The following is a 20,237-nucleotide window of genomic DNA, read 5'->3' on the forward strand; positions in this document are numbered from 1 at the left end:
GGAGTCTGGCGAGACCTAACTGCCATACCTCGGGATAATTCCCAAGAAGGCTTCTTTGTTACGTTATTGCAAAACTTCGTTTCAGATTGACCACAAATTACATAACACCGTCTGCCGGAGTAGGGATAAATCGAAAAAAGACAACTATAGTTTGATAGCTAGTAAATGCAAATTTAAGAACCACCTTATTAAAATAGCTTATTGACTATCAAAAATGATATGCATATACCACTTGAAGGCACAGCAAAGCGACAAATAAGTTCAAGTTCCGATTAGAGTCGCAAAATTTGATATTTACATTAGATTACTAGATTAGATTACATTAGAGTACTAGGTAGATTACTAGATCCTCTTTTTACCATTTATCAAAATCTACTATAAAAGATTATTATGGCGCACAGCTCTAATTTATATTTCCTTGGAATGGCTCTTTCTTGGGAAAGCTGATATAAAGGTCTTCTATCCACTTCACTCATCTTATCAACTGCATTCTCGACTGTCCCAAGACTTACTCAATCGTCGCTTACTGCATTTCTGACACTTAAAATAACCTCGAGTTCATGCAGCTCACGGACTTGAGCACCTCAGGTCAATTGCATAATATGACCGAAAATGACCAGCGTTGCGGTCAACTCTTTGGCCAACTGTTGCCAGCCTGTTAACCTGGCTGGGGTTCACCTTTGGCTTGAGCATCGATATCAGTTGAAGAGAGTTCAAGGTTTACAGTTTCATAAATTTTCATTGTCATTGTGTGGCGCTTGCACGCTCTCGCTTTTCATCCAGCTAGACGAATCCCCATCGAAATTCCAAACGCTGGCGGGCCAAACACCTGGCGGCTGCATGGCTTCTTGCTTGTTATTGTCAACTCGGCGTCGGCCTACAGATATTACCTCTCTGCTGCTGGGTGAAGGCACTGTCTGCTAACGGGTCGAGTCGAAGGTTCATCAGCTTCTCGGATTATTTGTGTGGCTCCGGTGACGTCACCTCAACACCTAAATCAACTGTGAAACGTAGCGCAAAATTTAATTGGCATTTGCATTGATTTTAACGAGAGCTAATCCGCCAGTCTGTCAAGCCAACCCCTCGCCCTGCCCCACCCAAAAAAAGAGATGCAGACATCGATGCGGATTTGCAGACGTGGGCTTGTTTATTCGCATGTCAAATCAGTTCGCATAGAGCGTGGACAGAGTGTGTGGATAGAGATAGCTCCAGCCCATGGGCTCAAGCTTATGGGCGTGTACATAGGCAGCGGCTGGGCTCAGCGGAGTCAGTGGGGCAACAACCAGGCTGCGCACTGAACTGTGTGGTGCCAGCAATGTGGTGGTGCGGCGCGGCACAGTGTGGTGCACCACAGTGGTGCTCTGGTGGGACACAGCGGTCGGCACATGCTCCACGAGCTCAGCCCACTTGAGCAGTCCATGTGGTGCCAAGTGCAGCTCAGCTTGAGTCGAGCTCCATAGACTCAAGAGAAGTGTGAAAATCTGAAAGGTAAAAAGCGGAAAACTTGAGAACTTTCGCACTCTCTTTCTCTCTTTCTTCTTCACCAATTGCAGCTGCATCTTCCAGTGCTCCAGTTGAGTGCGATTCTTGGACTGTTCGCCCTTCAAGGAGCAACTGCAGCTTTTATAGCTGAGATTCTAATTGCAGTCCAGGGAGAAGGCGGCACCTTGAGCTTGAGACGACGCCAGCCGAGCTGCCAAGGCGTGTGCTCCAGTGTCTGCTGCTTACTTATAGTGCAGATCTTTTGGCACTGATTGCGTTATTTATTGATTATACACTGTAGTCGTACTAGAAAGGGGTATATTGGTAATCTATGCTTAGGTCTGGAACATTCTACCATACATAGAGTGAATTTACAATACTATGTGTAATGATGTAGAATGATGTAAAATAAGGGATTGATATTTCAATATACTCAATATATCGATGGTATATAAGGATATTGTCATATACTGTCTATATAGAGTATAAAGACTTCACCTTAAGCATGAGTAGATCAAGTTGGTTGTCCAAATACACTCGATTTTTCTAAGTTTCTATAAAATCGATAAACATCGATAATCGATTTGCTGTTAAGGCATTATACCAACACTTATGCAATGCTTGTTTGCCTACGTAAAGCTTCAATTGTCAGCGAACAGGGAATTCTCGAGTCGTTTACATTTCAGTACACGCCCGCCTTCTTGCTCATTAAGGTCCCGCCTGGACAACAATGGTGGCAGACGTCTGTTGATGTTTATTGAATTGCTGTGAGCTGTTGGAAAGGCAGGCAGACGGAGCTATCAAAGGAACAAGCGCAACAGATTGCAAATGCGAATTCTTTATTCCAAACAAATAGTAAATAGATGTAAAAGTAGAGAGACAGATAGACAGAAAGAGAATTGAAAATGGCAGGTAAAGTGTCAGAGGCAGAGAAGATAGATAGAAAGAGATAGATAGACGTGTTAACTAGAAGAAGAAGCAGAGTTTTGTCGTTGTTTTCTCTTTGGTTTCATCTTGTTGCTCGTTAAGTTGGCTTTTTTCGGGATCTACTGCTGGAGCAGCACCACGCGAGGATCAGCGGAAATGGTCCAGATCAGGGGCTGCTGCTGACGCACCAGCTGGGTGGTGCGCACCGCTGGACCTACAATGGGCGTGACGAGGCGTCGATGATCGTGCACCACCGTCTGACTCTGATGCGACACCGCTGTGGGCACATGCTCCACCAGCTCACCCAGCTTGGCCACCGTGGGCTCCTGTATGGTCAGCACGCTGCGCAGACCCGACCGAGCGGCGACAATCAGTGGCAGTGGCACGGAGACAGGCACCGCAGTGACCAGACGAGCGTCGGCGGCTTCTGCTATGGCATTGCTGGCGGACGTTTCAGCTGAGGCTTGCTCCGGCTCCGGCTCGGCCGAGGAGGCGCTGCTCTCGTTGACCAACTCGGCGGACTCCTCGCTAATAACCAGCGGCACAGGCTGCGACGAGGATTTGCTGGTGCTCAGAGCAACCAGATTGGCGGGCCATTCCAGCGTAGCAGCCCCAGCGGCAGACAGCCAGATGGCCGCAAAGGCGAAAAGGCTCAGGCGCTGCAAGGTTGTCAGAGAGTGAGAGAAGTGCTAGACTGGCCAAGCAATAGGCAATAGATTGACTCACCAGCTTGAACATGATCTGAGAATCTCTATTGGAAACTAGATGAAGGCAGCTAATTGACTGATGCTGCAGCCAGAACTTGGGCCAGCTTTTATAACAGACGTTGCGCCTCACTGAAGCAAGAAGATATCTAGATCGATGATTTCGTTGAGTGCATGTCAAGCGGGTATGCACGGCCGGCTGCTTGGAAATTCCTAGTTTCTAGAGCTAGAAGATCGAGGAATCCATCCCTTCAACATTTGTTCATCGCTTCACTCTGATTCTTATACTCCCTAAAGTCTAAACTTTTTACCCATATACCCTTAATATACCCATTAGTATAACGTGATTTCAAACGTAAAACCAGAAACATTTATTTTGTTTTCATATTTTTGAAATTTGAGACAGATTGAAGGGAGACGATATCAAGTTTGATTAGTGTATAGTGAATACTCTGTTAAACAAAATTCTCCGGGATGGGTATGTCGCACTTGTGCTTCTCCTCCATCCCAACGTAAAACCATAAACATTTACTGTGTGATATCTACAAGTATGAGAGGTGCGAGAGGGCGAACGACAGGCAGAGCAAGCCTGATTAGTGTACTTTGAAGACTCCAGCTATAAAGAGTGCGTCTAGGTATGTTGTACTTGTGCTTCTCCTCCAGCCAAACGTAGAGCTAGAAACATTTCCTACTTGATATCTTGAAAGATGAGATGAACACGGGCGAACGCGCTAGGAAGAAGAAAGGACCAAAACCGATAAAAGTAAAGTGAACTTAGGCTACGTAAGGTCGATTCTGCGGCTTGGGCGTGTTGCATTTGTGCTTCTCCTCCAGTCAAACGTAGAAGAGAGAGGGAAGCCGTGGGTATGTGTTGTGTACAGTAAACATTCATTTAACGAGAACAGATCTTCTGGGATGGGTATGTCGCACTTGTGCTTCTCCTCCATCCAAACGTAAAACCAGAAACATTTAAGTGTTTGATATCTTGAAAGTTAAGTAGAGCTAGAGACAACGCGTGAGATTCAGGGAAGGGGCAAGTCCGTTTAGTGTGCGGTGAATACTGCGGCTAGCCTAGAGCAGATTCTCTGGCAGGGGTATGTCGCACTTGTGCTTCTCATCCAGCCAGAAGTGTTCCAGATAGCTAATGGGATCCTTGGGCTGATCACGAGCCAGAGCCACCATGCCCTCCATCATGATGGGCACCACCTCGCGGTCCAGATATGCGCGTAGCTCGTCGCCAGAGCGATAGAATGATGCCTTTTCGCACACGGGCTCTGCGTCGGCTTTCTTTGGCTTTGGTGGCTTCACAATCGGTTCGCATTTAACGACTTGTGGTGGCTTTTCGACGGGCGCGGGCTTCGGTGGCGGCGGCAAATCCTTCTTGCAGCACATAACCCAATTCTTTTTGCTGGACTTTTTCTTTTTCTTGACTACGACATCATCACAGTTTTCATCTGCTTCAGCCATTTTGTGGGCAAATAAATTATTTTCGAGTGATTGGAAATACAAAAAAAAAAAAAATGTTTGGAAAAATGAGGAAAAATTTGTAGTTTACTTTACTGTGTTGTTCCTATTTCTGTACTAAAATGTTTATGGTCTAAGCTGAGTTCATAAATATGACATAAAACTCAGAGCTGCTTTGAGGAATTCTATGCTAACTTGATGCAGCTGCTGCTTTTAATTTTGTATATATTCCAAATGTCAAAATCAGCAAAGTCGAAATATATCCATAAAAAACAAAAATAAAATAAAATAAAATAAAATATATTATTATATTTAATAAAATATATTTTAAAAATAAATATTTTTTATGAAACACATTTTACATATTTTAAAGTCAGGTAGACCGAAAAAAAAAATTAAATGTTTAAATTTATTTATTTTTTTTTTTTTTTTTTTTGAGGTACCCCTTTAGTTCGGAGCCTCTTTCCTGCCTATACCCTGTAAAAAGTTGCAAACATAAAATGCAAAAATGTATCTTAATTAAATTGATTTTTATTGAAACACAATTCTCGCTGTATTGTTGCAAACAATCCGAACGCACACACCTACACAGACACATACACAGATCTGGGAGTATGCGGTACGAAAACCCGTTTGACACACCCGCCATGCCTGCCGCCGGCCGACTCCTGCTCGGTCGCACTTAAGCCGCTTAGCGCTAGAGGGCGCCACGTGTGGCAACTTATGCAATTGGAGCCGTCGCTGGGGCTGCGCAAATGAAGCGCAGCATCTGCCAATCGAATGCGCGCCGTTCCACTGTGACAGACCCAGCACTCGAATGGGTAGCCATATATATATATACATGAATGATATATGATATATATGATCCACATGCAGGCTCAATCAAGTTTTGAAAACGATTTGCGCGGTGCCAGCGCAATTTTTCGTTTGAAAAACTTGTTCAAGTCCGCATTGAGGCCGCCGAAGAGCGCATAGCACAGTCGATTCTCCAGCTGCCAGATCAAGTGGTCCATCCGACAGAATACCGCGAGTATCCGGAAGATCGTCAGAGCGAGCAGCACGTACAGCTGCAGCTGGCAGCGCCTCAGGCCGAGCAGCAAGCGGCTGTGGTTCAGCTGCACCAGGTAGAGCCAGGTAACGAGCAGCGCCAGCTTGGAGTTGCTGCGTAGTGGTCATCAATGGAGTTGGGTTGGGTTGGGTTCAAGCGGGATGGCGTGCTCAGACTCACGTGCTCAGCTTCACATAGGCGACATTCTGCAACTGACATCGATTGATGAGCAGCGCTGCGACGGGCTTCAGGAACTCGGCTCCACTGCCTATTACAGTGCCAATTATCAGAATGGGCAACGTGGCGGTTCGCCCGTAAGTCTTGGTGGCCAGCTGCACGCCCCGCTCGATGTGCAGCACCTGGTTGAGCGCCGTGACCTGTGCGACCAGGCAGCGGCAGGCCGCCGTGCGGGCCACGGCGTAGGCCACATCGAACGGGCTGTAGAAGACGATGTACCAGGCGGCTGTGCACAGCGCCACATCCTGGGCGTTGTTCAGTGGCTCCAGCGGCAGAATGCCCAGCAGGAGGCTGACCAGGATGTCGCCCGCATAGCTGAGGAGTATGTGGGTGAGCCAGAGCGTGAAGGGTCGCATCTTCTGGCTGCGCCGTCCGGCCGAGGTCTTCCACAGCTCATCCCGCAGCTGGACGGCGATGAATGCGTGGTGCAGGCCGCGGAAGACGATGTGGTTCGATAGTTGCTTGAGCAGCTGCTGCCAGTGCATCGTTGGCGTCGCATGCAGAGCCGGCTGCTGAGATCCTTGGCCCCTTCTGCCTCCTTCCTTCTTGCTTCCTTTCTTCACAGCTGATCGGGTCTCAGTGTTCGCGACGTTCGTTCGGATCGCAGTCGTTGTAGAAACTTTGAAAGCTCACTTGAATTTCGAGACGGTTTTCAAATTGTTTGCTTAATTAAAAAAATTTCTTGAAATGTGTAAAACACGAACTAAACTAACTGAAGCTGCGTGTGTGCGTGTGTGTGTGCGTGTGTGTGTGCGAGTGTGTGGGACTGAGCCCGCAGCGAGGCAAAGCTTATGTTGCGCACGGGCTTGATGCGGGGCAGCATCTGATGCACCACCGGGTGGGCGGCGTAGGTGAGATGCGCAGGTGTGTGGTGCACTTCCTCCAAGCCATTGTTGACCTTTGCATTGACAATGCGCACTGTGGGCGTGGCCAGGATTAGCTGTGGCTGCTGCTGCGGCTGCGGCGCCGTCGACAGTCGCACAAAGCTTTGATGGGAGATGGCGCTGCCCGCCGCCTGCCCAACCTTCGGCGTGTGCACAATGGTTGCCGCCCAGCTGGAAGCGAACGTCGCCGAAACGAGGAGGATTAGTAGCAGCTGTTCCACGGCGGCGATATGCATGCTGAATAACCGTTGTCCGTAGAGCAAATAAAGCCAAACGACTTGCGCCCCGAGCGTTTTTATAGCTAATCGCTCCGAGAGACTCTTGAACAGCTGCAGCTAAGGTCGACGGCAGCCAGTCAGCAGCCGAACCCTTCCACGAGCTTAATTAATTAATCAAAGTAGTCAAACAGCAAAGAAAGAAGAAATCAAATACAAAAAAAAGTGCGTCAATTGAAACGCACTTAAAGCTTCAATTACGCGCCTCGGGCTAATTGTTAAAGTTGGCGAACGCAGCTAATTGAAGGCGAAGAGAGAAGACGGAGAGAGAGAGAGAGGGAGACGAATAGCAACTGCTTATAAAGCAAAGTAACAAAGTTACAAATTTGATGTGTTGTATGCCTGTCAAATACCCTGTAATAAGTTAGACTTATGAGAGGCTAGATATGCTGGCAAATGTGAATATCTTAACAAAATTTATCGAGTTGTCCAGGAAATTATTTTGTATCAAGAGAAGTTTTTCGACTTATATAAAGGCTAAACGAACTTTTGTTTTTAGTAAATAATTAATACTCCGCATAATAAATTTAATATGATTAGCACATTTGCTGTGATTTGTTTGAAAAGACAAACGCTTCTTAGTTTAATGCCTTATCAAAATAATTCATAGGAATATATAGCTACAAGAAAACGAAATGTGAAATAAATATGTAATACATTTTAATAATATGATAAAATAATAAATATATATAAATAAAATAAAATAATAAATTTATATATAGATATATAAAATATAAAAAAAATAAAATAAAATAATAAATGTATATATAGATATACCCTTAAGTTCAAGGCAGTAAGATTCTTAAGATTCGCTACTACTATGTCCAGGTTCTGGTAATTATACCCCACACACTTGCATTCGCTTCTTTTACAGGGTATTTAAAGCAATAGATTTCAGCTACAAGCTACCGCCGAGGGGCGACCAACCTTCAGCGGGTTGCGCATGCGTTGCCATAGACAGACTTAGCTGACTCGCACCACTCGCAGCACCACTGACACCACTCATTGTTGTTGTTGTTAGTAATTGTTGTTATTGTTATTACTACAATATTTGCGGCATTCGCTCGTATTTATTTATACACTTCTTTTCGTTTCTTTCGTTTTTTTTTTTTGTGTGTTTTATTGCTTTACGTAAAGCGTCCAAGTTGAGACACTCCCACAATTGCAAGAGAAACCAGCACAGAGTCAGAGGCGTCGCCACTGTAGCTACACCCTCGACTGCCCCGCTTGGCACAGCGAGCGCTACGCCACTGGCTTGGGCCAGCAATTGCTTGGCTGTGATTTCATGGCACAGCAATTCACACTGCCATTCAGTTTAGCTTAGCCACTCGCTTCGTTTTCGTGCTTATTGAGGCTGCCAAGCAGCGGAGAAATAAATCTAGAGCCGCCCCCGCCCCCGCCCCCAACTCAATCGCTTAGACGAAGATAATGCGGCTCTTGGTGAGTTTACGATCTAAAGACTATATGGCATCCATATTCATACTTAAATCGGCTTGCAGCTGCTGCTGGGACTGTTGGGACTGTTGGCTCTGGCCTTGGCCAGGCCCAAGCAGATGCTGCTGATCGATTCGGCTCCCTCGGTCGTCTCGTACCAGGGCTCCTCGCAGACGCACACTCGCTTTGTTATTGCGCCGATGGGCCGTGCCCTGGGCTATGTGGAGCCCACGAATGTGAATCGCACCTTTCATACAAACTCCAGCTCCACTAGCCTCTCAGCTGGCCATGAAGTACTCCAAATTCGACCCGTCTATGTGCCCTGAGAGTATTTGTAGTCGAATGTCATTGAGCTAGGCTGTGTGTTATACGTATAGGTACATAAGTATTGTAAGGGGTACGAACCTACTCGGAAATATACTGAAATAACCTAAATTTTATATCATATTCTTACAAGTTTCTTTAATTCTTATAAAACCAAAAAAAAAAAAAAAAAAAGGAACCCAACCGGCCATAAATAAGGATAGATCATGTCGCTAGCTCGTCGTTATTCCCGACTGCCGGCGCCTGGGGCGATGCTGAAGCTGGTGCACGCCTCGGAGGCGGCCCTGGAGGAGTCCGCTTTGGATTTCTATGAGAAGAGCAACTTGACATGGCGCTCGCAGTACACGAATCCGTCCCTGGCCCGGCTCGGCATCGGCACCGAGTTCCTGCCGGCGAAGGGCAAGCGGCACAAGTCGTCGACGAACGGCGACACAGAATCGGAGAATCAACAGAATGGTAATAGAACCTATCGCATCTATCATGTTTCTGAGTTTCTGGACTATTTGCCGGAAATCGATTCGGACTATGAGAACTTCGTGCCGATCACCACACTCACGCCCAATTCAAATTTCTGACTTGTACAATAATCCCGCAATGCAAAAACGTCCCACCTAAAACCAAACCCAACCCAACCAAATTTTCTTCTTTGCTGCTCTCGACTCTCGTTTCTGATCTGTTCTTCTCTTCCTACTCCTCAATCGCAGGATGGTCGTGTCTGGTCAATCGCTGTCGCATCTGAAATGCTGTCGGCCAGCGACTGACCCGTCCCAACGGATACCGCCGCACTTTTATATATGTATGTAATCTCTCAATGCTCTCTCGCTCATTGACGTCTGCTCGCTGTGCCTCTCTGTCTCCCTCTGTCTGTCTCTTTCGCTCCCACTGCTTTGTGAAATAAATGTGCATTTCATCTTATATTCACAATCTGTTCGACCTTCGCTCAGCGGCGTCAGAGCCCTAGACTTGGCTGACTTTAAGACGGCGCTTTGAGCCTTCACGAAGGTTGATCTGTGTGGGTGTGTCTGTATGTGTGTGTGCGTGTGTCAAGCGGAGCTTTGACTGATTGAAGTAGGCTTTTTCTTGTACTCGAATGATTGATATCGTGACACGAGCACGCACGAAATGCTGTTCTCTAAGTCAAATTCGCTTCGTCTGTCAGGCATGCAAAGCCTTAGCATAAAGTTTTGATAAATTGACGTATGTAGATAGCAAAAGCTATAAGCGATGTTAGATGGATATACTTCGTGTGTTTGCTAATAGTCTGCTACAGCTGTAACTGATTGAAGTCGGCTTCGCTTATGCATTTAAATGAATGCAGAGGAAATTTAGGAACTTGAGAACTTCTATGGGCTTTATATGTCCAAACGAATAGCTTCTATATAGCTTTGGCTGTTCAATATACTATAATATCTGCAAAGCTCTTATCAATGATTGATTATATGTTGAAAGCCTAATTGAAAATATGAGAAATTGGATTTTATTATGCATCCATTGATTGATGACTCGATGATTGATGATAGAAATACACTTTTCTATATTGCTTATGATTGATGCTAAAAAATACTATTTTATGTTATTTATTTCCAATTCGTTCCACATTGCATATCTATGAAATGGTTGATTGCAGAATAGCCGAAAGCTGAGTTCAGGGTTTCAGATAACAGACATTTCGCCAACTAAGCTATTCTAGTAATTGAGATCTTACATTCATTACTCACATTTGAAAATATATATATATATGTATTTTTATTAAAATATATTAGTATTGTTCACTTTAGGAAATAATCTTTTAATATTCCCACATCAATCACCGACTTGCCTACAAAGCGCAACTTCAGCTCTGTTTGCTGAGAAGAGATCCCTTCCGCCCGCTTTATCCAGCAATGTCCCAGTTCAAGTTCAATGCTGACCCCGCAAAAAAATAAATAAATGAAAAAGTATGAAATAATAAAATGATAAGCAATTTGCTAGAAACAAGTTTGCGAATTTGCTTTGCGTTTGCTTTGGTCTGTTTGCGTTTGTGTTTGTGTTTGACTCGGGTTTGTTTGCGTTTGCTTGAAGGACACTTGGGCAAACATGTTGACGATATAAAAGTCCGGAGCAGCTGCCTCAACAGCAACAGTCTCTCGTCAGCTGCAATCCAACCAAAAACCCAACTCTAAAAAATGTTCCGTTTCGTAAGTTGCTATAGGGACTAAGGATCCTGGATTTCGTCTAATCCTGTTTCAACTTTATAGATCGCTATCTGTGCCCTGGCCACCATTGCCGCTGCCGCTCCTGGTTTCGTGGAGCAGCATCATGTGGTTGCAGCACCCGTCGTTGCCAAGGTAGGCGCAGTGGTGCACAGCGCACCCGTCGCCACCTCCCACCAGAGCTTCACGCAGTTCCACAACCAGGCGGTCATCACGCCCGTGATCAAGCAGGTGGCTCCAGTGGTGCCCGTTGTCAAGCAGGTGGCTCCCGTGGTGCCCGTGGTCAAGCAAGTGGCTCCTGTGGTGCCTGTTGTCAGCCATGTGGCTCCCGTGGTGCCCGTCGTGAAGCACGTGGCTCCAGTCGTCCAGCACCAGACCTATGTAGCGCCCGTGTCCGTTGTGAAGACTCTGCCCCACGCTGTCTCCCACCAGAGCCACACCCAGATCCACCAGAAGTCCATCATCACCCCAGTGGTTGCACCCGTGATCAAGACCATCGCCACGCCAGTGGTTAAGCATGTTGCCGTCGCTCCCGTCGCTCATGTCTATCATCACTAAGAAGCTTTTCTGATTGATTTGTTGATTATTTGAAATAAATTGGGAATGTTAAACGAAGCTAAGAATTTCTTATTTTATTTCTTAATTACTTTTTATTTAAATATTGAAGTATATAACCAGATATATTTTTCTTTATTAAAAAGTTTGTAATTGAATATATAGTAGAATCCCGATAATTCGAAAAGGGATCAGTTTTTTTTCCATTTACGCATAAATTCAAATTATCGAGAATTATTGAGACAGAATTTCTTTCAAGGGAATAGAATTTTTTTTTTTCAATTTATCGAGATTTTACTGTATTTACTGAATATATGTATATTGAGCTTTTAAGTGAACAAGGGAATATGAGTGTATTGTAATAGTCTCAGTAGGTTTATTGAGGCCTTATTTTATCTAACATCAATATATGATTGCCTATGCATATGAATAGATGGATACTTAGAATGACTTATATAGATTTATTCATCAACAGTGTTTTGATGCCTTTCAATACTTTTTCTCATTTAATATATATATTATGTGGATGTTCTTTTCTGTTAAAATGTATTTCCTGCACGGAAAAGCTTTACAATTTATTCTTTTATACTCTACGCCATTGAATTTAATTCCCATGAAAAATATGTTGTGCTATTTTAGTTCACAATATTTCATGTTATGCATTTCATTTTATTCTGTTCACTCAATGAATATTGTAATTAACTTAAACAAAAGAAAAAAGGTCTTGTCTATGTTTAGAAATGTCTGTTAGGCATGCCATAGAAACAAATTCCTAGTATATAATAGAGTTCTTTAGTCGGACTAGAGCTGTTGAAGTGTAAAGTTTTACAGCTCATTACAATTCCAATTGAACTCCCAACCAGTCCAATCAGAGGTAAGCATAAGGCTATCAAGTTTTTGTTATTCTACAGGAACAATTTTTACTTCATATAAATAATTCCGATTCAGTTCCAATGGAACTCATTTTCAATTCCAATTCAATTTTAATTCATTCCATTTTTTGGTTATATTTTATATATTTAAAAACCATAAAAATCGATATTTATTATCGATTAATATACAAAATTATAAATTTAATTCCCAAAAAATAAAAATCTGATTCCTCCCCCTAATTACTTACCTAGGAATCAAAATAACAAAAGTTTTACGAGTTGTAGTTTAAAAATTCAGTTTTATTTTGTTCACTTTGCACATAGATCGCTACATAGATCGTTACGGCTTATTTGTGGAGGGTAGTGTAGGCAACTGGAGCGCTGACGACGGTCTTGACCAGAGGGGCTGAGTGCACCACGGGGACAGAGTGCAGCAGGGGGGCGGCGTGCACGACTGGAGCAGCGGCGTAGGTGCTGACAACGGGAGCGGCATGGACGACGGGAACGGAGTGAACCAATGGAGCGGCATGGACAACTGGGGCAGCGTGCAGGGTCTGGACAACGGGCACCTTGCGCACCAGATTCACATTGCTCTGGTGGGTGATGGCCGAGGAGGCGCTGGTGTCCACGTAGGCGGTCTTGGTCAGCACAGCGGGCTGCACAATGGAGTGGGTGGCGGCCAACAGACCAGGAGCAGCTGAAGCCACAGCAACACAGGCAAACAAGGCGATCTGCAAAGAGGAGAAGAGCATTTATACCCCAGGCCACTCACACACTCAATCCAACCATGGAACTTACGAGCTTGAACATTTTGGAGTTTGGTTGGGTTTGGTTTGGTTGGAGTTGTGAGTCGATTACAACTGCTGATGTTTGGGGCATTGAACGAGTGCTTTTATACGAAGCTGGACTGTAGTTATTTTCGTTGATTACTTTTTTTTTATTTTTATTATTTTTCTTTTGACTATTTTTGGTTATTTCAATTCTGGTTGGGCTTGAACTTGAGCCGTCAACCGGTTTGGCTAAGAGAGCAGCTTCTAAGCTGCGATAAATATCCAATGGGAAGTTCATTAACTGACCTAGGTCTGGCCATTGTAAACCGCTTTAGGTGTGTATGTGTGGTGTGGTGTGGGTGTATGTGTGTGTAATAGGAAGCTAAGTACTTACTTATTGTGCCATAAGTCTCGCTGCTGCTGCTGACAATTGAATCAGCTTCAATGGGAGCTCTAATTGGCTTTAGCTTTGCTCTGCGCTTACGCAAATTGTTAAGATGAAGCTGTGTGTGTGTGTCTGTGGGTGGGTAAGTGGGTATGGCTTATCCTGCGGCTGACTTAATCTTAAGTGCATCTGCTGGCATTTCGCTGTTATCTTCACCATCAATGCCATCTTCATTGGCATTTGCGTCGACCTAATTGAGTTGCAATCATTCTCTTACACATTGACAACTTGCATTTCATTTCATCATGCGTGGGCGTGTTCCCTGTTTGAGAGTGTGTATGAGTGTGTGTGTCTTGACTAAGTCTTGTGTGTGGTCCCAGCAATTGAGTTATGTGGCTCGCTTGTGACGTTACGTCTTCTAATCGATACGAATTGGCACTGCCAGGAGTCGCGCCTCTTGCGAAAGCCACTCGTGCGATTTAATGAAAGAGACGTCATGAGAGAGACAGAAATTGAAAGAATTTGATATGTTTCATAAGAGAGCATTAAACGATTTCATAGGTGGCCGCATAACAGCACAAGGCTCGTATGAGAGCTACGCAATCGTAAGACATCCCAAAAAGAGTTCAATGAAAGTGTCTTAAGTGTCGCAATTAGAGCGAGCAGCTGAAAGACGAGCTCTGCCCTTAATAGAACAACAATTTATATAACCTAATGGAATCTCCAGAGCACTTTACAGAAAGACAAACGATAAAAACTGTTATGCAAAAATGAAAAAGTTAATTGTTTCGCCTAGAGCGTTCTGTGAATATAACAAATATCAGGATTCAGCCAGAAAGGTTGACGTAGAACATATGGAAATCAATAAAATTTCAATTGATTCTCAATTAGGGTAACTTTTAAGATTTTTATTTAGCCAAACATCTCCCATGTGTGGAGACCACAACAAAAGCAGCTGAAGCCTTGTCGACCTTAATAGACGATTTGTCTAATCGATAGAATCATTACGGCAAGCGAATAGTATATTTCCGGGCTTCATTTATAAAGTTTAATTGGCATGACAGAAGGTCAATCTTATTTTTATAGGCTTCTAATCAATTATATTTTTGTGAAATGTCATTTACCTTTACAAAATTTCTGAAACGTGCGAAACATATTTCTTAGAGTTCAATTTGTTATTATTAATAGAAATGCCAAGACTAAGATTTTTATTAACATGCGAGGTTTTCCTTTGAAACTGTTATACAAAAGTTAACTTTGTCTATTCTTAAATATAATGCTTTTGGTAACTGTTATACAGCGCTGAATGTAATTTATGTATAACACTTGTTATTCAAGTGAATATAACTCCTTAATATAACTATGATTTTTTGGTAGATCGGAGATCTAGATCGCAACAGATCCTTTCTTAGTATAACAGTAAGTATAACAGTAAATTAAAGAGCCTCGCTTAATAGCAATATAACACTTGTTGGGAACTGTTATACATTACTTAAATGAATATAAATCCCTTAGATCGGTTATAAATAGCAACAGATCCTGTCTTAGTATAACAGTTAAGTAAAAATCCTCGCTTAATATCAATAACATAATTTCCAAGTATAAAAGAGTCTTTGGTTAGCCTACATCTAGCATAGCGATTTCTGTTTGTCATGGACATTAGCCTCGTTTCTGCTTTCAAATCTTGAACTTGATTCAATTTTGTTGTTGACCCAGTTTCACAGTTGATATCCAGAACACGACTGCAAGACATGCCTTGCCCTTATTCACGCATTTATGATGAGGGGGAACGGTGGCACGCCGAGAGACAATAAGAAATAAATTATACACATTGCAATTGGAGCTGCAACATTCAAATTAAAGAAAAATTGCAACATCGTCAGACGCGTAATCGTGGTCGACACAGACGCAAAGATCCAGTTGATGTTGATTGTTGTCTCTGTGATTCATGGCCAAAAGCCAGACCCACATATGCGGCGGCTGCTGTTGTTGTTGTTGTTGTAGATAGCCATAAAAATACCGCCAAGTGCAGCTGCCGCTGTTAAGTGCCCACTTAAGAGGCTACGGCTCAGGCCCTATGTCAAGGTTAAACCACGGACGACAAGCCCCACGCGTACTTAACCCACAATTGTTTTTGTTTATAATTTTTTTCTTTTTTTTTTTTTTTGACACGATCTTTGAATATTTTTTGTTTTATTTTAATTTTATTTTTATGTTATTGTAATGTCGCGCCGCACGCCGTGACAGTTACACGTACTTAAGATAAATATCGTCAAAAATTCATTTACGAAAATGAAATACGCAGCCAAAATTTACAAGAGTCGTCGTGCTCCGCTCTTCACTTCCCGCTGCTTTGCATTTGCCACTGCCTCTACCTCTGCTTGATCGTAAATCCTAATTTCTGTGGTGCGACGTGTTCAGTGAACTGCAGTTGAGGTAGGTTGCTGCGGTTGCTGAATGAATTATTCAATGAACTCAGTTGGACGAGTGGCTCAGCGATCGTTTTGGAGGATAGCTATGGTTAAAATTGACTAATTTTATAAGTCCTGGTAAAGAGCTTTTTAGGCATTGCATACAGATCAAGAGATTGAGCTCGAGGATCTTTTGCTACCTAGCTTGTTAATCAATCAATCAGACTATAAATTTGATATACTAACGGTATGGCTATAATTAAGGCGTACTTGGTTAACTTTGAGCTTACAAGATTCTGATTGTGCGCCTGTTATCAAGCATTAAATCAAATAGTCAATTAACATTAAATCTTAAAGGTTTAGATCAGTTAATATCTTAGGCAAAATGTTTTGTCTACAACAGAGGAATTATTTAGTCTCATCAGTCCTCAATCAAAGAGCTAGGCCTTGCAATAAATTTGCCTAGGACATATGACTACTTTATAGCTAGCATGCTCATCAATCAATCAGTTCACCAACTCTTTTACCTCAGCTTCTTCATCATTCAGCCTAACTGGCTGATTAACCAATCACCCACTGCTTCAATTCAATCAATTCAAATCAATTTACACATGGCTTGCTCATCACTCAATCAATCAAACAGTCAATCATAGCTTGTTCAGAACAGAATCAACATTCATTGCCCGCAACAGGCAAATACTAGAATATATTTGGATATTTATCCTATATTGCTTTAAATCCTGTCTCCAGCTTTTTCATCAATCAGCCAATAAGAGCCTTGGATCAATTTATAGGCCTACTTCAAATGGCTTTACATCAAAGAACTTTCAAGATCTTTCTTCACAATTTGCTCTCTCTCTCTCTCAAAACCTACTTGAGTGCGCGAATCTGCCATCAGATGGCGAACCAGTTCAGCTCATTTGAATGCTCAGCTGTGGTGTTTAGGCCTTCAGTTAATCCAGCGCAACGAATTGACAAATGTCAATTTGTCGCTTTGATAATTAGCCCATTTAGCAATTTTGGCCAAACAATTGTCAACAGTGTCAACTTTCGGTATATAAACGTCTCGTAGGCCTCATTGCAGCATGAGTTCTTACTGGAGTTCGGTGCTAGCCAATTCAAATTAAGACTAGATCCAATTCAACAGACAGAAACGACATGCACAGAGCGGTAAGCGAAGAGTTGAATTCTGTATTTGAAGCACATTTAAATACCCTTTCTCATTATGGCAGTTGCTTTACTCTTTGGCATTTGCCGCCTGCTTGGCCTTTATTGCCGGAGATGCTGTGTGGTTGCTCAGACAGGCTGGGATTGAGGCTAACAATCGGAGCTGTCAATACAATGAAAATCTCATCAGGCATATGGATCCATCACAGACTTCGCTTCCACTCCACTGGAGCCAGGCGAGCAGTGGCCGGCTTAGTTTGAGCTAAGAGTATTTGCTAGCTTTGTATTTGTTGTTGATAATTTTATTTATTTTTATTTTTAATAAAGTTGAATGTTAACTGCAGTTTTCTTTTTTAATGGAAAGCATTTATTTATTTATTTATTTTTTTTTTTAATATTATTTAAATGGAAAGAATTGATACTTTTTAAAGATTTTTTCCTTTTTTGTATATGAAAAATATTTTACATATTTTTCCATAATATTTTTATCATTTATTTTAAAAATTAAAAGCCATTAATTTATGTTTCAATAATACTTTGTAATATCTTATTTATTTTGCATATTTTTATGATCATAACAAAACAATGTCCACTAAAGTTCCCTAATGATGCAGAGTGTAGGCCAGAGGAGCTGTGTGCAGCACGGACTTGACCAGAGGAGCGGAGTGCACGACTGGCACCACAGCAGGAGCAACATGGACGGCATGGACAGCTGGAGCAGCGTGGATGGTGGTCTTCAGGACGGGAGCAACAACGTGCTGGACGACAGGCTTGCTGTGGACCTGGGTGATGCTCTGGTGGGAGACAGCCGAGGGAGCGCTGTGGACAACGGTGCCCACCTTGGCCAGAACGGGCTCGTGGATCACACTGTGAGTCTCGATGAGACCGGCGCTAACGGAGGCAACCAGAAGGGCAACAATGGCGACCTATAGAATGAACCGGATATCCTTTATGAGAGCTGAGCTCCATCTACGCATCCAAACACACTTACGTATTTGAACATGTTGAGTTTAGTTGTTGTTGGGACTGATGGTTGTCTTGCGCTGAAGATGACGGGGTCAACTGATGCTGTTGGGTTCTGTGTGAAACGCTTTTATAGCTAAGGGCCTCCATATCAGCCAGAGAAGTCGTTTACCTTGATGCTGATAAGACAGCAGCAGCAGCACCAGCAGTCGTAGCTGAGCTCGAGTCGTGCCTGCATTTGCTTCGTAGCTGCAGCTGTCGGAAATAAAGACAAACGAGTTGAGTTCGGCTTTGGTTTGGGGATTCGGCGCTGGACTTATTGCTGAGTCGCTGTGAAGGCCGCAGCTGTGGCTCTCGTGTGTTCCTCGACCCGTGCTCGTTCTATATAAACACGACTGCAGACCCCCGAAATATCATCAGTCACAATTCAAAGCTAAACGAGCTAAAGTTCAAGCAAGCCCAACACACAAAATGTTCAAATACGTAAGTTCACTTTGGTTCAAAGAGCTGAATTCCAATTCATTCCTTGTTTCCCTTGTTCCTTTCACAGGTCGCCATTGTTGCCCTTCTGGTTGCCTCCGTTAGCGCCGGTCTCATCGAGACTCACAGTGTGCTCCACGAGCCCGTTCTGGCCAAGGTGGGCACCGTTGTCCACAGCGCTCCTTCGGCTGTCTCCCACCAGAGCATCACCCAGGTCCACAGCAAGCCTGTCATCCAGCACGTTGTTGCTCCCGTCCTAAAGACCACCATCCACGCTGCTCCAGCTGTTCACGCCGTCCATGTAGCTCCTGCTGTGGTGCCAGTCGTGCACTCCGCTCCTCTGGTCAAGTCCGTGCTGCACACAGCTCCTCTGGCCTACACTCTGCACCATTAGATGGGACTTTACTTCTGACAGCGCTTGATTGTGATACGATTCAATGATTTTTATTTTTGAATAAAGTTTTTTGTTTCACTTAAAAGGAATTTTAAGAGTGCTGCCTGCAAATGGGTATCATTGGCTGTCTTATACTCGGAATTCACCGTCTGGCTGTCTTATACAGCTGCAGTCTTATAAAACTGAATATACCGTTGCACACTTTTCGGCTTTTCGTGAAATTCAAAACACTTGAAATTCGTTCGCTATAGGAATTATTTGTCAGGGCATTTTATTGCATACAAATAGAACTAAAACATTTTTTTTTTGTGGTTTTTCATTGTTGCTTAAACAGGGCACGTGAAATTTCAGTGGGCGAAACAATATCCGGACGGGGTACATGTCAGTGTGTGTGTGTCTGTGCGTGAGTCTGTCTATTTGTCTGTCTTTGTGTCTGTCGCGCTTAGCTATTGGCAGCTCTCTGTTACCAGATGCTCTTGAGCAGGATCGGCGAAGGATGCAGCTGGCTGACCGAGACGTGGGAGACGGCGCCGGGCACCACCTGCACGATGCGTGGTCCAATGGCTACTGGTGGTGCGACGACAGGTCCCCAAATGCCGGGTCCCACCAGGGTAGGTCCCAACAGGCTGGGCGAGGGTGCTGGCGCCGGCACAGGCGCAGGAGCGGGAGCAGCAGCCGCCAGGCTCAGCAGGGCAACGAAAACGCACTGCAAAGCGGATAGAGTCAGAATTCGAACTGGACTAGAATATTTCCTAGGCTGAGCCACTTACCAGCTTGAACATTTTAATAGGTTGATAGTTGGCAACGATTTGATATGCAATTGCATCGATCGCTGGCCTATTTATAGTGCATCAGTCGACTGCATGCTGTGCATGTGTGTGTGCGTAAGTGTGTGTGTCAACGCCTCTGCAGTCCCCATTTGGCTTGGCAACAAACACGGCTCAAACGACACGCGACACTTGATGCAGCTTACAAACCCTTCCGGGGGCAGGTTCTCAACGTTCTCAATGTTCTCGATGTTCTTGTCTTGCTTGACTAGAGGCAACAGGTTATGGACATGGCTGGCTGTGAGGCAGGCGCGGCTGCTGCTGCCCACTTGCTCGCTCGTGCAACGCGGCGTATGCTTGATATCGTTCCGCAAATCATACAAAATACATGACAAAGAAAGACCGACTTGGCCGTATGTGTGTGTGTGTCGGTGTGTGTGTGTGCTGGCCTGCTCTTTGCACTTTTGGCTTGCATAAATTAAGCCAAAGCTGTTGGCAATTG

The 20,237-nt window shown here is 43.9% G+C and overlaps 12 protein-coding genes across 13 annotated transcripts; 4 read left to right on the forward strand and 8 right to left on the reverse strand.

Moving 5' to 3' along the window:
* Positions 1-488: 488 nt before the first annotated feature.
* On the reverse strand, positions 489-2,221 carry LOC6586652. The gene is made up of 2 exons (XM_002012226.4): positions 1,545-2,221; positions 489-1,481 (listed from the first exon to the last, which is right to left on the reverse strand). Exons 1-2 carry the CDS (start codon positions 1,557-1,559, stop codon positions 1,164-1,166), a joined length of 333 nt encoding a protein of 110 aa, XP_002012262.1. The 5' UTR covers positions 1,560-2,221; the 3' UTR covers positions 489-1,163.
* Positions 2,222-2,304: 83 nt separating this feature from the next.
* LOC6586653 (retinin) lies at positions 2,305-3,245 on the reverse strand. Its single transcript, XM_002012227.4, has 2 exons — positions 3,136-3,245; positions 2,305-3,068 (listed from the first exon to the last, which is right to left on the reverse strand). The coding sequence occupies exons 1-2, from the start codon at positions 3,145-3,147 to the stop codon at positions 2,529-2,531; spliced, it is 552 nt and encodes a 183-aa protein (XP_002012263.2). The 5' UTR covers positions 3,148-3,245; the 3' UTR covers positions 2,305-2,528.
* Positions 3,246-3,460: 215 nt separating this feature from the next.
* On the reverse strand, positions 3,461-4,692 carry LOC6586654 (protein dpy-30 homolog). The gene has a single exon (XM_002012228.4). The coding sequence runs from the start codon at positions 4,578-4,580 to the stop codon at positions 4,185-4,187; it is 396 nt and encodes a 131-aa protein (XP_002012264.1). The 5' UTR covers positions 4,581-4,692; the 3' UTR covers positions 3,461-4,184.
* A 396-nt stretch (positions 4,693-5,088) lies between these two features.
* Positions 5,089-6,980, reverse strand: LOC6586655 (trimeric intracellular cation channel type 1B.1). The gene is made up of 2 exons (XM_002012229.3): positions 5,806-6,980; positions 5,089-5,738 (listed from the first exon to the last, which is right to left on the reverse strand). The coding sequence occupies exons 1-2, from the start codon at positions 6,345-6,347 to the stop codon at positions 5,456-5,458; spliced, it is 825 nt and encodes a 274-aa protein (XP_002012265.2). The 5' UTR covers positions 6,348-6,980; the 3' UTR covers positions 5,089-5,455.
* Positions 5,622-8,902, forward strand: LOC6586656. Its single transcript, XM_002012230.4, has 3 exons — positions 5,622-5,711; positions 8,159-8,461; positions 8,521-8,902. Exons 2-3 carry the CDS (start codon positions 8,450-8,452, stop codon positions 8,779-8,781), a joined length of 273 nt encoding a protein of 90 aa, XP_002012266.1. The 5' UTR covers positions 5,622-5,711; positions 8,159-8,449; the 3' UTR covers positions 8,782-8,902.
* Positions 6,566-7,387, reverse strand: LOC26528627. The gene has a single exon (XM_032733304.2). It carries the CDS (start codon positions 6,980-6,982, stop codon positions 6,566-6,568), a length of 417 nt encoding a protein of 138 aa, XP_032589195.1. The 5' UTR covers positions 6,983-7,387.
* LOC6583666 lies at positions 8,821-9,694 on the forward strand. Of its 2 annotated transcripts, none has more exons than XM_002006904.4 (2): positions 8,821-9,235; positions 9,484-9,694. In XM_002006904.4, exons 1-2 carry the CDS (start codon positions 8,986-8,988, stop codon positions 9,516-9,518), a joined length of 285 nt encoding a protein of 94 aa, XP_002006940.2. In that variant the 5' UTR covers positions 8,821-8,985; the 3' UTR covers positions 9,519-9,694. The 2 variants fall into 2 exon arrangements, with proteins under 2 accessions (XP_002006940.2, XP_043865909.1); XM_044009974.1 differs by lacking the exon at positions 9,484-9,694 and having other exon boundaries at positions 8,837-8,852; positions 8,955-9,406.
* A 1,146-nt stretch (positions 9,695-10,840) lies between these two features.
* Positions 10,841-11,586, forward strand: LOC6586658 (larval/pupal cuticle protein H1C). The gene is made up of 2 exons (XM_002012232.4): positions 10,841-10,956; positions 11,017-11,586. Exons 1-2 carry the CDS (start codon positions 10,945-10,947, stop codon positions 11,527-11,529), a joined length of 525 nt encoding a protein of 174 aa, XP_002012268.1. The 5' UTR covers positions 10,841-10,944; the 3' UTR covers positions 11,530-11,586.
* A 1,091-nt stretch (positions 11,587-12,677) lies between these two features.
* LOC6581203 (A-kinase anchor protein 14) lies at positions 12,678-13,541 on the reverse strand. Its single transcript, XM_002006906.3, has 2 exons — positions 13,197-13,541; positions 12,678-13,129 (listed from the first exon to the last, which is right to left on the reverse strand). The coding sequence occupies exons 1-2, from the start codon at positions 13,464-13,466 to the stop codon at positions 12,746-12,748; spliced, it is 654 nt and encodes a 217-aa protein (XP_002006942.2). The 5' UTR covers positions 13,467-13,541; the 3' UTR covers positions 12,678-12,745.
* A 4,124-nt stretch (positions 13,542-17,665) lies between these two features.
* LOC6581197 (retinin) lies at positions 17,666-18,730 on the reverse strand. The gene is made up of 2 exons (XM_044009985.1): positions 18,123-18,730; positions 17,666-18,057 (listed from the first exon to the last, which is right to left on the reverse strand). The coding sequence occupies exons 1-2, from the start codon at positions 18,132-18,134 to the stop codon at positions 17,734-17,736; spliced, it is 336 nt and encodes a 111-aa protein (XP_043865920.1). The 5' UTR covers positions 18,135-18,730; the 3' UTR covers positions 17,666-17,733.
* LOC6586661 (retinin) lies at positions 18,506-19,053 on the forward strand. Its single transcript, XM_002012235.4, has 2 exons — positions 18,506-18,577; positions 18,645-19,053. Exons 1-2 carry the CDS (start codon positions 18,566-18,568, stop codon positions 18,966-18,968), a joined length of 336 nt encoding a protein of 111 aa, XP_002012271.1. The 5' UTR covers positions 18,506-18,565; the 3' UTR covers positions 18,969-19,053.
* Positions 19,054-19,205: 152 nt separating this feature from the next.
* On the reverse strand, positions 19,206-19,847 carry LOC6581200 (neuropeptide-like 3). The gene is made up of 2 exons (XM_002006910.4): positions 19,739-19,847; positions 19,206-19,674 (listed from the first exon to the last, which is right to left on the reverse strand). The coding sequence occupies exons 1-2, from the start codon at positions 19,748-19,750 to the stop codon at positions 19,432-19,434; spliced, it is 255 nt and encodes an 84-aa protein (XP_002006946.1). The 5' UTR covers positions 19,751-19,847; the 3' UTR covers positions 19,206-19,431.
* Between the last annotated feature and the right edge of the window lie 390 nt (positions 19,848-20,237).

The sequence above is a fragment of the Drosophila mojavensis genome, unplaced genomic scaffold (assembly GCF_018153725.1).
Source record: "Drosophila mojavensis isolate 15081-1352.22 unplaced genomic scaffold, ASM1815372v1 contig_74, whole genome shotgun sequence".
Taxonomy (NCBI): domain Eukaryota; kingdom Metazoa; phylum Arthropoda; class Insecta; order Diptera; family Drosophilidae; genus Drosophila; species Drosophila mojavensis.

Bases quoted from the DNA above. Each gene is read 5' to 3' on its own strand.
- LOC6586654 (XM_002012228.4), bottom strand. From the start codon at position 4,580: ATGGCTGAAGCAGATGAAAACTGTGATGATGTCGTAGTCAAGAAAAAG.
- LOC6586655 (XM_002012229.3), bottom strand. From the start codon at position 6,347: ATGCACTGGCAGCAGCTGCTCAAGCAACTATCGAACCACATCGTCTTC. The intron at 5,739-5,805 runs GTGAGTCTGAGC...ACCACTACGCAG, and splicing joins GCCTATGTGAAGCTGAGCAC to CAACTCCAAGCTGGCGCTGC.
- LOC26528627 (XM_032733304.2), bottom strand. From the start codon at position 6,982: ATGCATATCGCCGCCGTGGAACAGCTGCTACTAATCCTCCTCGTTTCG.
- LOC6583666 (XM_044009974.1), top strand. From the start codon at position 8,986: ATGTCGCTAGCTCGTCGTTATTCCCGACTGCCGGCGCCTGGGGCGATG.
- LOC6581203 (XM_002006906.3), bottom strand. From the start codon at position 13,466: ATGAACTTCCCATTGGATATTTATCGCAGCTTAGAAGCTGCTCTCTTA. The intron at 13,130-13,196 runs GTAAGTTCCATG...TCCTCTTTGCAG, and splicing joins ACTCCAAAATGTTCAAGCTC to ATCGCCTTGTTTGCCTGTGT.